General features: G+C 32.5%; 2 protein-coding genes across 15 annotated transcripts; one reads left to right on the forward strand and one right to left on the reverse strand.

Annotated features, from left to right (window-relative positions):
- Positions 1 to 1,591: 1,591 nt before the first annotated feature.
- On the reverse strand, positions 1,592 to 5,948 carry LOC139886610 (uncharacterized). 14 transcript variants are annotated; one of them, XM_071870512.1, is made up of 7 exons: positions 5,741 to 5,948; positions 4,968 to 5,129; positions 4,336 to 4,582; positions 3,831 to 3,860; positions 3,636 to 3,719; positions 2,179 to 2,319; positions 1,592 to 2,097 (listed from the first exon to the last, which is right to left on the reverse strand). In XM_071870512.1, the coding sequence occupies exons 2-4, from the start codon at positions 5,118 to 5,120 to the stop codon at positions 3,853 to 3,855; spliced, it is 408 nt and encodes a 135-aa protein (XP_071726613.1). In that variant the 5' UTR covers positions 5,121 to 5,129; positions 5,741 to 5,948; the 3' UTR covers positions 1,592 to 2,097; positions 2,179 to 2,319; positions 3,636 to 3,719; positions 3,831 to 3,852. The 14 variants fall into 14 exon arrangements, with proteins under 14 accessions (XP_071726613.1, XP_071726603.1, XP_071726611.1 ...); XM_071870502.1 differs by having other exon boundaries at positions 2,179 to 3,110; XM_071870510.1 differs by having other exon boundaries at positions 2,213 to 2,319; positions 2,961 to 3,719.
- A 1,579-nt stretch (positions 5,949 to 7,527) lies between these two features.
- LOC139873570 (vacuolar protein-sorting-associated protein 33 homolog) lies at positions 7,528 to 13,240 on the forward strand. Its single transcript, XM_071861510.1, has 21 exons — positions 7,528 to 7,657; positions 7,781 to 7,861; positions 8,605 to 8,799; positions 8,912 to 9,022; positions 9,137 to 9,202; positions 9,287 to 9,394; positions 9,554 to 9,598; positions 9,676 to 9,732; positions 10,035 to 10,132; positions 10,225 to 10,276; positions 10,462 to 10,518; positions 10,609 to 10,671; positions 10,756 to 10,862; positions 10,937 to 11,059; positions 11,156 to 11,237; positions 11,336 to 11,406; positions 11,595 to 11,675; positions 12,308 to 12,365; positions 12,505 to 12,563; positions 12,674 to 12,767; positions 12,872 to 13,240. The coding sequence occupies exons 1-21, from the start codon at positions 7,595 to 7,597 to the stop codon at positions 12,959 to 12,961; spliced, it is 1,761 nt and encodes a 586-aa protein (XP_071717611.1). The 5' UTR covers positions 7,528 to 7,594; the 3' UTR covers positions 12,962 to 13,240.
- The last annotated feature ends 709 nt before the right edge of the window (positions 13,241 to 13,949 follow it).

Consider the following 13,949-nt stretch of genomic DNA (forward strand, 5'->3'; position numbering starts at 1 on the left):
TTGGAACCTTAATGTTCTCCATTGATCCATAGCAGCTGGAAGTAAAATTTCTCTTTGATTATTGAATCTGCTTTTGAGACCTTCCCATAAAATATGGGGATCTTCTACAGTTACATAATTATTTTGTAAACATTCATCAATATGTTGATGAATAAAGCAACATGCCGTTGCTTGTTCTTTTTCAGAACAAGTGTTGTTTTCATTTATGGTTTCAAGAATGCCCATTGATTTAAGATGCATTTTTACTTTTATAACCCATGGCATGTAGTTATTTCCCGTTGATTCTAAAGGAGTAAATTTAAGCTTTTCCAGATTCGACATTTTCTATTATCAAAAATTAAAACAAACAACAAGATAAATTAGATTCAATTTATATTCATAAGTATATAAACATTAAACATAAATTTAATATAACATAAATGATAAGTAGGCGACAGTGTCGACCATATGTAAGCAATCATAAATAAATGTTATATAACATAAATGATAATTAGGTGACAGTGTCGACCATATAAATGTTAGATAATAGAAATATAAATGTTAGTAACATAAATGATAATTAGGCGACAGTGTCGACCATATATTATTCAGGTGGTATAACCGACCATATATCATTTAGGTGGCAGAGCCAACCATAATTAGTATTAAGATTATCGTGCTGATAACGTGTTATAATTCAGTAGGCTTATAACTACCTTTAGTGGTTTGATTCTTGATGTTATAATTCAGTAGGCTTATAACTACCTTTAGTGGTTTGATTCTTGATTAAGAATGCTAATAATGAAGTGTAAGAACAAAGATGATAATGGAGAGAAAGAAAGAAACACTTTGTAAGTGTGAGAAAATGGTGCAAGTTTAATGCTTGCATTCATGGCTATTTATAGCAAAAATATCACAAGTTTAAGTAATACAATAATATTACTTTTGTGTATCAATAATTGACTATCCATTTATATATATATTTATATATTATAACATTTGTAACTTAATTAGTATATATAATAATACTAGTTTATAGCCCGCGCATTCGCGGGTATTTAATCATACAAGATGTTAAAAATATATTCTAAATAACTTATTTATGCTAATGATATAAGTAATACTCCTCTGTACTATATTAATAGTCATGTTTTGATTTTTAAAGTATTTTCTTTTTAACTTTGACTTTAAATATTATTTTTTGTATTAAATATTATTTGATAAAACTTATATCAATAGATTGACTTTTGAATATATTTTAAGTGGTATAACGTTCATCAAGTATTATATAACACATAATAATTTAAAGTCAAAGTTAAAAAACAAAAGGACTTCTATAGTTAAAACGAGACTATTAATATGAGACGGAGGGAGGAGCAGTGAAATATATGTGAATAATAAATCAACAAATATAAAAAACAGATACATTATACACACTAAGTAAATGAGTATGATACTTGACAAATGTAAACAACTTACAATCTGTTCAGAACTCGAATGCAATATCAAATGTCAAATGTTACTTACACAGATTTCAGCATGCTCACTATAGAAGTTGATATGAATCACATCATCATAAAGCTAATCCACAAGATAAACCAACCATCTATAATTATACAGCACCCTGTCAAATATATATAATTAGCGAAAAATCATGCAAACAACTTACACTCTGTTAGGACCTCAAATGCAACATGAAATGTTAAATTTACATGTATAGGTGAGCCAAGTGTAGGAGTTATAAATACACTCATCTTTAAAACTAAGCCTCCTCAACTTTGATCTATAAGTACTTGACCATACCTCGACCCTCAACACTAAGGGTGTGTTCCCAAGTTTCAATTTACAGGAAAGTAAATGAAATAAAATGAAATGAAAGCGAGGGATGAAGAATCCTTTCAATTTGGAAGGAATCAATCAAAGGAAAATTGCACTACATTTCACTTCCCCTCCATTTCACTTCCTTTCAATTAACAAACTTGGGAACACCATTTCTTCTTATTTTCCTTCCCCTTCATTTCACTTCCTTTCAATTAATAACTTAGAAACACAGCCTAAGCTTACTCGTTTGATGCTGATTCTTTTAAGATGCTTTAACTGTTGAGACCTCTTATTCATCTGCCATTATATGAAAAAATGGTCAAGTACAACTAATAACACCATAAACGACAACTTGTATAGAAAGTAAAGGGTGCGGACCTTAAGCCGAGATGATAGTGAACAACTTGTTTACCTCGGTATCCGATTTCATCTGGATCTATCTTATCTTGGGGACACACACATTGCTTTAGGCCTTGATGTTAGTATAGAAGATGAACTTTCAGTTCCAGAGTTTGGTTCCTGCATTGACCACTAAAAAACATCAAATAAGAAATAGATGATTCACCAGAAAGAAACAGTAATTTACAAATGAAGCAACCTACTGGGAATATTTAGCCAAATCCTGATCATCATCTCTAGAATTCATCTTGAAGCATTAATTGTAAGCATTCGATCAACTCAAAAAACTTAAATCAATCAGAAAGATGAAATTGTACTGTACATCCCATGCACAAAATCATATCATGTTCTTTAACCCTTGAGTGACCTTTCAACCATAATGCACTTGGGCAATTAAGGACACCAAGCTACTATAAGTGATACATTATCACTAAAATTATAAATGTCAAAATATTAACTTTGACCCATAATACTTAAATCAACTAATGAGGTATTTTGCATGACATTAAACAGACCCTGAAGTAGCGTAAAAGTGTACCAAAACCCAAAAGTCAAACACTGCCCAAAAAATGCATTTTGACCATAAAAAGTCAAAATTATGACTGGATGAAAAGAGTCTTCTCTCAAAATGACTTTAAACATAATCAACTTATACATAGATACTTAATAATATTTTAACCTACTATTGATACATAGATAGCAGGTTATATTATAATGTAAATAATCAAATGAGCAAGGGATAATGAAGGATTAGGGCTGACCTTTAGCATCCCAAATTGCCATATACAAGCTGATGACTGTGGCTGCACTGTTATATTGATTTTTAATTGACACAACCTCATTCTCACCACATCAAAAATAGTTTTGCTAACCAAATTTGCACCTCTATTGGTCTAACGCATTTCACTAACCTGTTTGAGTCGACATATGTGCAATATTGAAAAATAAAGAGCAATATGGAAAAGTCATTTTTCTAAGCAAAAAAACACTTCATTACATTAAACTAAATCGCGGATCAACAATCACATAAATACTGATGGGAACGGAAACAAACAAAATAAGCTACCAGTACTGCTAGAGAACGGAAAACAAATCCATAGATGGAGCATAAATTGGAACCAGATCATCAGCAGACCCGAGTGACCGAACATCATCCCACAGTTCCGAAATCAGATTCTAAATGTGATGGTAACGTCAAATTCTCAAAATTACACAAACGCGTCAAAATCAATCCTTAACGAAAATACATCTAAAAATCCTTTTTAAGACACCAGAATTTGCCAACACACTTAGTACAACATAATAAGCATGTATAAACCAACCATTACCCAATTTGACACCAAAACGACCAACATTTGAAAATTGGATAACTATTTAAGTTTTATTGTCAAATATATAAAAGCATTAAATTTTATGTAGCAGCTTGAGCTATGTACCTTAGGTTGAAATAACATCCCCCATGATCTGAACTGATTTTCCAGGAGCAGTACGTCATTATATGTTCTATAAAATTGCTCTTTCTACTTCCAGTGTAAACAATGAATCAGAAAAAATAATTTGTTATTTTATTTCTTTTCTAAAACATATGAAAATTATGAGGTAGAAAGAATATTTTAATAAAATGCACTGACCTCCATCTTCAATCTAGGATTATCAAGTATCTGAAACATATGTAGAAAAGCAACATCAGAAAACATACATAAATAATGTTTATTTAAATATGAGGCTTAAGAAATGAATTATGAGGGAATAAGATCTTAACAAAACTTCTTGCAAAATCAGAGCTTGAACTAATCAAAACATGTTTCATCAAAATCATAATAATACATTAACATACATAACAACTCATTAATCTTTAAGAATGGAAATTGATTCGAAATACATGCCTCTTTGCTTATCTGACATAACAAAGCTAATCAAGTCCCGCAACAAATGGAAAAGAGCAAGTAGCTATATAATTTATCATTATGGTAATAAAGACACTGCAAATGGGAAATATGTTTTTGTAATATCTGCTAAACATATATGGAGGCATGTAAAAGGTAGTCAACTGTGGATTTTTTGGAAGATCGCAAAAAGTCATATTGTCTAATTATTTTACTGAGATGTGCAGTATCTAGATAGTTATAGCGTTACCTGTTATTGAGTAGGCTTTCACTTGGTTGAAGGATTCGAATTCGAAGTAGTGTTGTAGGTATCCTTTTGCTGGTATGCTTTCGAATTCTGTTTGCAACTCGAATATCAGAGACGTTGAGTTGAGATAGTTTCGTCCCATTTTTTTGCGGGTTTGCATATGAAGTTTGAAATTCTGTATGCTTGGCTGCAACATTCTTTCAAAATGGTCTTTGTCCTTGTAGTTGGTGTTGTCTTGGATAGCGTTTCCCTGTAATTTGTTGACGAATTTATTAAAAAACCATACTACTCATTTTCATGTTTGTTTATAACAGCTCTTTTTTTATGGTATATGTTAGCCATATATAATAGCGTTAAAAAACAATCAGTTATAAACTTATAAGAGAATATCAGCATGTTAATAAAGTATAAGTAAAATAAAACAATGATGATTTATCTAACATAAACTTAGATCAAATTTTCAAATTATTTCCCTGGCATATACAAGCATCATAAAACAACATACAAAAACCAATTTTATTTCTAGACTTGTTAACAAAACATTAAACCTATTAACCGAAGTTGTACAAATACGCCATAGTTAATATTTACTGTATTTTGGTAACCTGAGTATTTTCATATGTAATTTTACTTACATATGTGTCGAGGAGAATGCAGCTGTATCCATTTGGATTTTGAGTATTTGGTCTTTTGGCTATCCAACGCCTATATACCACTGCTTCGATTGTTTTGAGCCAGTCTCCTGGTTGCAGAGTCGAGATTGGTGACACTTTTGTTTGTTGGTCCATTCTGGCATTCTGCAGCACCCAAAAGAATGTCTATACATAAGTAAGTTGCATAGCAAGTTTCTGAACATTTGTCATGCAATTATCAATCATAAAATTATAACACTGTATTCTTCTCGGAAGTAAGAAGCACATTTTTAATACCAAACTAAAGCATAGAGTAATTTAACCCCTGCTTTCGATCAACTACACAACTAAAAAAAAAACAATTCAAGCCAAAAAGTTCTCTTATTCATATGAAGCAAGTGCAAGAAACAAAAGCATACATATAAATGGAATTGCAAACGACCCATTAGCCCATGGCATTAACAACAGCCTACTGTCTGACCTAAACTCCTAAAAAAAACTTGTCATGCCACCAACACCAAAATTCTCACCAAATAGCACCAATTTCCAGTCAAGACACATCAACAGCCACAAACTTTAAAACAACTTAAAATTTATACATGTGGCCAAATTGCCATCAAGATTGTCACATATAAAAAATTCAATTCATTACTTTTTCTAGTTGACTATATCTAGACACAAAAGTATTAAGATTTTCCTTAAAATAGTCAAGAAGAATTAATCAAATATCAAAGTATATGGGTCTAAAATCTCCAAAAGGGGAAATAGGTACTTACAGTGAGAGTGAATCTATGATTCCTGATTTGGAAGCCACGATTGTTCAAGTGCAAACCCTGACGAATCGACGAACCCTAATTATTGTTTCCCGATTGAATTAATCGATCGATGTTGAACAATTGTTGAAGTGCGAAATAATGAACATGTGTGTGTGAGAAAACTGTATGTGTGAAGAAGAAATGTGAAGGTACGTTCATTATATGAAAACTGTACTGGTAACTGCCTATAAGAAGTCCAAGTCAATTTATCAATTTATTTATATGAAAACTACGTAATTATTCAATTCAAATTAAGGTCATTAGAATCTTAAATGATGTCTTTATTTATGCATTTAAATGGCTAGGATTGAAAGTTAAGATTTCATCTAAAGGCTAGAATTTAGACACGTAGGTTTTTTAATAAAAAATAACATCATAATTTTTTTCTTATTATAGATAAAAGAGATATGTAATGTAATGTTTGCTACAATCGAAAAGTATCTAAAGTACATCACTAGTCAGCCACAAATCCGGCTTAACACATTATTATTAATTAATATGGAGGAGTAATATACAATAATATGTTTAATTAATTAATTAAATTTCGGTTTTTTTTTTTTTTTTGGGAAGAAAAGAAAATATGTCTAGTACCATAACCTTCCTCGTTGAAACCGAAAATAAGCTCACGTATAAAGCTAACACAAAATTTAGACATTCCAGAACTCAAAATCACGCGTATAATGTTCGAGATCTAACTCATCCGATGCTTTTCATATCCAAATTTTTGAGATAAGTTTAATAGCCCTAAATCCGTATTTTCGTTTGTAATTCCATTCCATCCGAGTGTCATTACACAGAAAAAAATTAAAAACGATCGTAGGTAAAAGGATCAATAATTAATGGCTCAAATTCCCAATTTACAAAACGGACCTATCAATTTCGCTCCTATAAGGTTAGTTAGTTAGTTAGTTAGTTTCAGTTGCTTTTATCTACATACTTATATAATTTAATTAATTAATTGAATTTCTGATTTTTTGGGAAGAAAAGAAAATATGTCTAGTACCATAACCTTCCTCGTTGAAACCGAAAATAAGCTCACGTATAAAGCTAACACAAAATTTAGACATTCCAGAACTCAAAATCACGCGTATAATGTTCGAGATCTAACTCATCCGATGCTTTTCATATCCAAATTTTTGAGATAAGTTTAATAGCCCTAAATCCGTATTTTCGTTTGTAATTCCATTCCATCCGAGTGTCATTACACAGAAAAAAATTAAAAACGATCGTAGGTAAAAGGATCAATAATTAATGGCTCAAATTCCCAATTTACAAAACGGACCTATCAATTTCGCTCCTATAAGGTTAGTTAGTTAGTTAGTTAGTTTCAGTTGCTTTTATCTACATACTTATATAATTTAATTAATTAATTGAATTTCTGATTTTTTGGGAAGAAAAGAAAATATGTCTAGTACCATAACCTTCCTCGTTGAAACCGAAAATAAGCTCACGTATAAAGCTAACACAAAATTTAGACATTCCAGAACTCAAAATCACGCGTATAATGTTCGAGATCTAACTCATCCGATGCTTTTCATATCCAAATTTTCTATTTTCTTTAAAACCCTAAATCCGTATTTTCGTTTGTAATTCCATTCCATCCGAGTGTCATTACACAGACAAAAAAAAAAAAAAAAAAAAACGATCGTAGGTAAAAGGATCAACAATTAATGGCTCAAATTCCCAATTTACAAAACGGACCTATCAATTTCGCTCCTGTAAGGTTAGTTAGTTAATTAGTTTCAGTTCATCTACATACCTATAATACGTATCAGTTCATCTGCTTTAATTTTAGGTTATCTTTATTTTTAAATTATGACTTTTGATTTGATTTACAGAGATCAGTCTCAGAAAGAGCTCATAACAATTCTGAAAAATGTAAGCTCGATTTCCTGATTATAACTGTGTGATTTTCATGTATTAGGTACTGTTTATTGCTCCTAGTATTAAAATTAAATTGAATAAGTACAGAGTAACTGATATGATTATTTTAATATATAGATTCGAGGGAAAAAATGTCTGGTAATCGATCCGAAGCTGGGCGGTACGCTGTCGTTAATTGTTCAGACTTCAGTTCTTAAGGTCAGTCTGTAACTTTTCTTTATTGTATGCAACTTTTAATTATCTCATATTTGTTAGGAGTAATTAGAATTAGACACATTAGGTTTTTGAATTAATATGAGATATGAAGTTCTGTAACAGCTGATAAATTCTGTAATAACTATATAGAACATGACTCTGTAAATATGTATAAAAGTTGGGGCTGCAATTGTAGTTTGGTACGAGTTTAGGTTTAGTGTGACTAAAATGCCAAAGTTAAATATCTGTTTGCCTATCACAATCTCATTTAGAACTAGATTATGCTTGTTAGTTGCCCTAGATAGATCAAGAATTTGAACTTGCACTTACCACTGAAGCAAGATCATTAGAGGTGTAATGTACAACATTATATCATAACACATCTGTGTTTGCATCTTACAGTAACTATGAAGAACCATAATTTAATTACATGGATATGGATATTTTATGAGACACCGATCAACAAAATAACAAACTTGTAACAGAATAAAGAAAGTAAATCACCGTTATAGAACCCTGAGGGTCTGATCACGGCTAAGCAGTTTCATAGGGTTCAAATTTAAACATACTAGGCACCTATTTGACAACTTCTGCTAAAGCAATAGGAGAAAAGTAATTTTCGTTGCATGTTACCAATAATGATAACAAAATTCCCAATTACCCAATAAATCCCAATATTAGAACTTCTATGCGGTGCCATATATTGGGTTCTCTGACTGACAATGCAAATTAAAATGCACAAACAGGAACATGGGGCTGAACTGCATCATCTTAATGCAGATCCAATCGAGAGTACCTGTACAAAAGTGGTGTACCTTGTACAAACCCAGCTTGATTTGATGAAATATATTTCTTCACATATTCACAACGACAACTCTAAAGGGCTTCAGAGAGAATATTTTCTCTATTTTGTCCCCCGCCGGGCTGTTGCATGTGAGAAAGTAAGTTATCCTGTACAGTTGTACCTTTACACATTATACAAAGTTTGTCTACTCTAGCAAATGATTGGATGACGATATTACTCGATATTCACAAACAATATTTGATTTGCAGATTCTCGAGGATGAAAAAGTTCATAATTTAATAACTATTGGGGAGTTCCCGTTATATGCTGTTCCACTGGATGAGGATATAATATCATTTGAACTCGACTTATCTTTTAAAGTATGTATCGTTACATTATCAAGATGTTAAGACTAAAATTCCACAAATCTAGAATATTTAGCTGTGTTGTCTCTGTTTCTATTAAATCCCTGTGCCTCGTTTTTCTCTTAACAGGAATGTCTTACTGATGGTGACTCAACCTCTCTTTGGCATATTGCCAAAGCCATACACAAACTTGAGGTTTAGTTTACTTATTTATACAATAAACATCTCTTTTTATTGATGCTATAGATATAGATTAATTTAGTTTGATTTATTCTGCAGTTCTCTTATGGTCTGATACCTAATGTTAGGGCAAAAGGGAAATCATCTGTACGTGTTGCTGACATGCTTAACCGTATGCAAGCTGAAGAGCCTGTCAACTCAACTGATGTAAGTCCGTTTTATACAAGTGATACATTTAAATGGTGACTCACTCTTTCTAGTATTAATAACTAGTAATATATTAATAATAATTATTATAATTATAATTATATGCTGTCTAATATATGTAAATAGAAACCACTCTTACTCTTCTTCCTGAAACTGTAGACGGGCGCACCTGAGATAAATACCCTTATTATTCTGGACAGAGAGGTACGTCATCTAGTAGTGTTGATTAATACTCTTTATAGCTTTGTGATTAAACCTGCATTATTGTTGTTTCATTGCAGTTGGATATGGTTACTCCAATGTGTTCTCAATTGACATATGAAGGGCTTATGGACGAGGTAAAGACAATAATATATTGTCCTTGTTGAAGTACCATGATAAAAATATATCTTACACCAAACTTGACCTTTCACAAATCGGGGCTTCACATTGTTTTCCAGTGTGATAATGTATCAATCCCAAACTGTTTTATGTCTGTCTATTTTAAATTGTTGTAACCCTGTTACAATTGATGATTTGAGTATGGTTTTTCGGCTCATTTTGAATTGATTATAAAGCACCATGTACATCCCATTCAGAAGTGCAATTGAAAGGTGCATCTTCTTGCTGTTCTATATAAATCATATCTAATTTTTTGCAGTTTTTACACATCAATAATGGTGCTGTGGAGATAGATGCATCAATCATGGGTGCAAACCAACAAGATGGGAAAAAAACAAAGGTTCCTCTTAATTCAACGTATGCACTCAAATCTTGTGTTTACGAATCACTTTGTATGTATGTGTTCAATTGTGATTATGTTTTCTTGATACTTTGATATTTTTTTCTAGTGACAAGTTATTCAGGGAGACCCGAGATCTTAACTTTGAAGTTGTTGTCCAGGTTCAACTATTATAACTACTTTACTAATGTCATTCATTAAAAAAAAAAAAAAGTATTTGTGTATGCATGTATGTGCACGTTTATTATTTAGATAACACGTTCTTCTCCACTCTAGTAATATATGCACCACCCTTTAAAACCCCAACCAAACACACCCTTAGTTGCCATACACAGTATGATTGCAGGTTCTACGTCAAAAAGCAACATCCATGAAGCAGGACTACACAGATATGACAACTACTGTAAGTTTCGATAATGTTTTAATGTAATTTAATAGGTGTCATTATTATTCATTTATTTTGACAATTAAATTAATTTCTGTTTGATTACAGAATCAAACAGTCTCTGAATTAAAGGACTTTGTCAAAAAGCTCAACTCATTGCCAGAAATGACTGTATGTGCCTTTTCCAACGTATTCCGTCTCATTTCACTTCATAAGAAATATTCTAAATTTGAAATGCCGTTTGTTGTTATTTAGAGACACATAAATCTCGCTCAGCATTTATCTACGCTCACTTCAAAACCTTCGTTTCTTGGGAAACTTGACATGGAACACACCATCATCGAGGCTGAAAGCTATGATATGTAAGCTCGAATAACTTCTTTTGTCAGATGTAGAAAAATTTAATTACTGAGCTTTTATCGATTTTTGTTTACAGTTGCTTTGAGTACATTGAAGAGATGATTCATAAACAGGAGCCTCTCGTTAGCGTCCTCCGTCTTCTTATCTTACTTTCAGTTACCAATGCTGGGTTACCAAAAAGGAACTTTGACTATCTTAGGTAAGGATAATATATTATATTATTTTTATTATCGGTTACTATTTATATGTAAAGAAACAATGAACTTATTTTATGGTTGTTGCTATCCTGATTTAGGAGAGAGATTCTTCACAGTTATGGATTTGAGCACATAGCTACCCTTAACAATTTGGAAAAAGCTGGGTTGTTCAGGAAGCAGGTTCCTAATATTGCACTTTCTGTTAGCCTATTCTAATTGTTTTTTTATTTTTCAAATATAAATAGAAAAAATGAGTTCGGTTCCGTTTTTGTTTTCAGGAGGGAAAAAACAACTGGTTGACGATCAAACGTGCTCTTCAACTCGTGGTTGAGGATACCGACACAACCAAGTAATGTATTCATACAACCACCACCAAATTTTAATTACTACTCACTTTTATAAGTCATCATGTCTAGAAACAGTGTTATATTTGTGAGGATGATATATTTTTTGATGATTTTGTTCTTCGTGTTCTAGTTTTTTTACGGTTGATATTTGTTGGCTTATTTTTATTATTTCTATATTATTTTGTGGCAGTCCTAAAGATATTTCGTATGTTTTCTCTGGATATGCTCCTCTGAGTATTCGCCTGATTCAACATGCTATTCGATCTGGATGGTGAGCTTAATTTAATATCTGCCTCTTATTTCTTATTTAAAGATAAAGGTGGTAAGATCAGCAGGCGAGGCGGATCTACAAGGGAGGTAGAGGGGGGTAGCTGCCCCCTCAAGGAAATGTTAAGGGGATCAATGTAGTTTCAAAAATTATGCCCCATCTAGTTGAATTTCCTAGCTCTGATCATGTCTGGCGGGTTGGTAACAGGTCAAACGGGTCCAGTTTGAAGCATGTGATTTTTAGTACGTGCTGAATTGAACTAGGCCAGGTTGTAGGTTGCCCTTCAAATACGTAGTTTAAAATTTTGGAATTTATGAACAAATCTCTAATAACATATCCTCAAATAAAATTGATCTATGAAATTTTATGCTGTCAACAAAGACTTTGATTTGGCACCTTATTTGACATGTCTGAAATTAAACACGGGCCAAATTGACCCGTGCATAAGTAAATGTATCGGAGTTTCCACCTGATACTATAAGTGGTAGCAAATCTGATTGGCAGATTTCTAATCATCAGATAATGTAGCACAACTTTACTTCAGTCTAACCTCCCATTTCATTTTTTTTTTTCCTTTTATTTATTTATTTTTTTAAAATAATTATCTCTCTATGCATTGTTATTTGGTTAATCAGGCGTCCCCTTGAAGAAATACTGAAGCTGTTACCTGGCACACATACAGAGTCGAAGAGGGTTAGTACTAGTTTAACATGTCTGTCTTTTCTATGTTGTTGAAACTCTTTGAATATGTATGTTCCCTTATTTTGTTTTCCATCATCTCCTGTTTACGACATTATAATAACCATGTGACTAAATTTACTCCATGCTTCAGAGTGCGTTTGCAAACAGTCCATCATTTGATATATTGCCAGGGGGTTTACGCATGGACAAGTATGTTTTCTGTAACACCTAATCCTTGTTTATTAAATAACTCACACCAAGTAATTGTATTACATAAGAATATTTGAGCATGTATTTAGCTACCGTTGAATGTTAATCAGACCTCAAGATGGGAGGCGTTCTCTTGTTCTAGTCGTCTTTGTTGGAGGGGTAACTTTTGCCGAAATTTCTGCACTCCGCTTTCTCAGCTCTCAGGTATTCTTCATGAGTTGGATTATTGTGCCGATGTATTTTTATATAATATATATACATTTATATTAGTATATATATTGAATCTGGGTTTATCTTGTTACGTGTAGGAAGGAATGGCATATGACATTATCATAGGGACAACAAAGATCATCAATGGTAACACCTTAACTGAAACCTTCATGGAGAACATGGGCTGACTCGCTTTATTTTCTGGCTTGACGCGTTACAATTATTACTTGTACTGTGAGAATTGGGGCTTGTAACCTGCATCAAGTGGCCCTTTCAAGAGATCATGGCTTGATGTGAAGGTGCATTTGGCTTCACAGCGCTTGTGCTGTGTTTTTGTTTATATAGAGTCCATTTTTTTCTTATGTTACAGCAAGACTTATTTATCTCTTCTTGTACCACAACCTTGTAAGTCAACGGTTACACAACTTTTGTTTGTTGAGTTTGCAATTAATATTATTTGTTTACCATCTGCAAATCTTCCATAGATTCTATTAGAAAGGTGGATTAGTGGGTTGAGAATCTGGAACCGAATTGATACTAGAATCGTGTGAACACTTTTTTAATAAAGTATTTTGACCTACTTGGTAACGGGTTACACAAAATCACTATTATAATATAACTAGTATGAACAATTTTTTTGACCAAAAAAAAATCGTTCCTTGCAATTGATGAAAGTCTAATCTGGAAGATTAAAAGTATATTAGAAATGTCAAATTTCTGGAACCTTTCCTTAGTGAAAGAGGCCTTGTATTTGCATTTGGTCAAAAGGTGCAATGAAATGTTGCAATCTTTCAAAATTAGTTATGATCAAGAATCACAACTCTAGGCAATGCACTTGTTTTAAAGGGTGTATTAAGACCCTAATAAAGCCTTTAAACAAGTCCCAAAACGTCCAGAATTAATAACTAATCTTTGTGAAACGTTGCAAAACGTTTGGGCAAAAGTTGCCACTTTTCTGCAGTACGAGCACACAGGAGCAGCGCTCCTTAGAACTACCAAAATCACCTTTTGCTTCGTGATATATATGGACCCATTTTAATTATGAGGAGCGACGCTTTTCAAATATCAAGAGCGACACACCATATCACTAGGTGCGGCGCACCAGAAATCCTGGTGCAGCGCTCCTTAAACCTGGACAACCATTTAAGTTAGTTTCTTCAACAAACTTCAACCCAA

Source organism: Rutidosis leptorrhynchoides, chromosome 1, assembly GCF_046630445.1.
Source record: "Rutidosis leptorrhynchoides isolate AG116_Rl617_1_P2 chromosome 1, CSIRO_AGI_Rlap_v1, whole genome shotgun sequence".
Taxonomy (NCBI): Eukaryota; Viridiplantae; Streptophyta; class Magnoliopsida; order Asterales; family Asteraceae; genus Rutidosis; species Rutidosis leptorrhynchoides.

Bases quoted from the DNA above. Each gene is read 5' to 3' on its own strand.
- LOC139886610 (XM_071870512.1), bottom strand. From the start codon at position 5,120: ATGGACCAACAAACAAAAGTGTCACCAATCTCGACTCTGCAACCAGGA. The intron at 4,583-4,967 runs GTAAGTAAAATT...AACAAATTACAG, and splicing joins GCATTCTCCTCGACACATAT to GGAAACGCTATCCAAGACAA.
- LOC139873570 (XM_071861510.1), top strand. From the start codon at position 7,595: ATGACTTTTGATTTGATTTACAGAGATCAGTCTCAGAAAGAGCTCATA. The intron at 9,599-9,675 runs GTACGTCATCTA...GTTTCATTGCAG, and splicing joins TTATTATTCTGGACAGAGAG to TTGGATATGGTTACTCCAAT. The intron at 10,672-10,755 runs GTATGTGCCTTT...GTTGTTATTTAG, and splicing joins ACTCATTGCCAGAAATGACT to AGACACATAAATCTCGCTCA.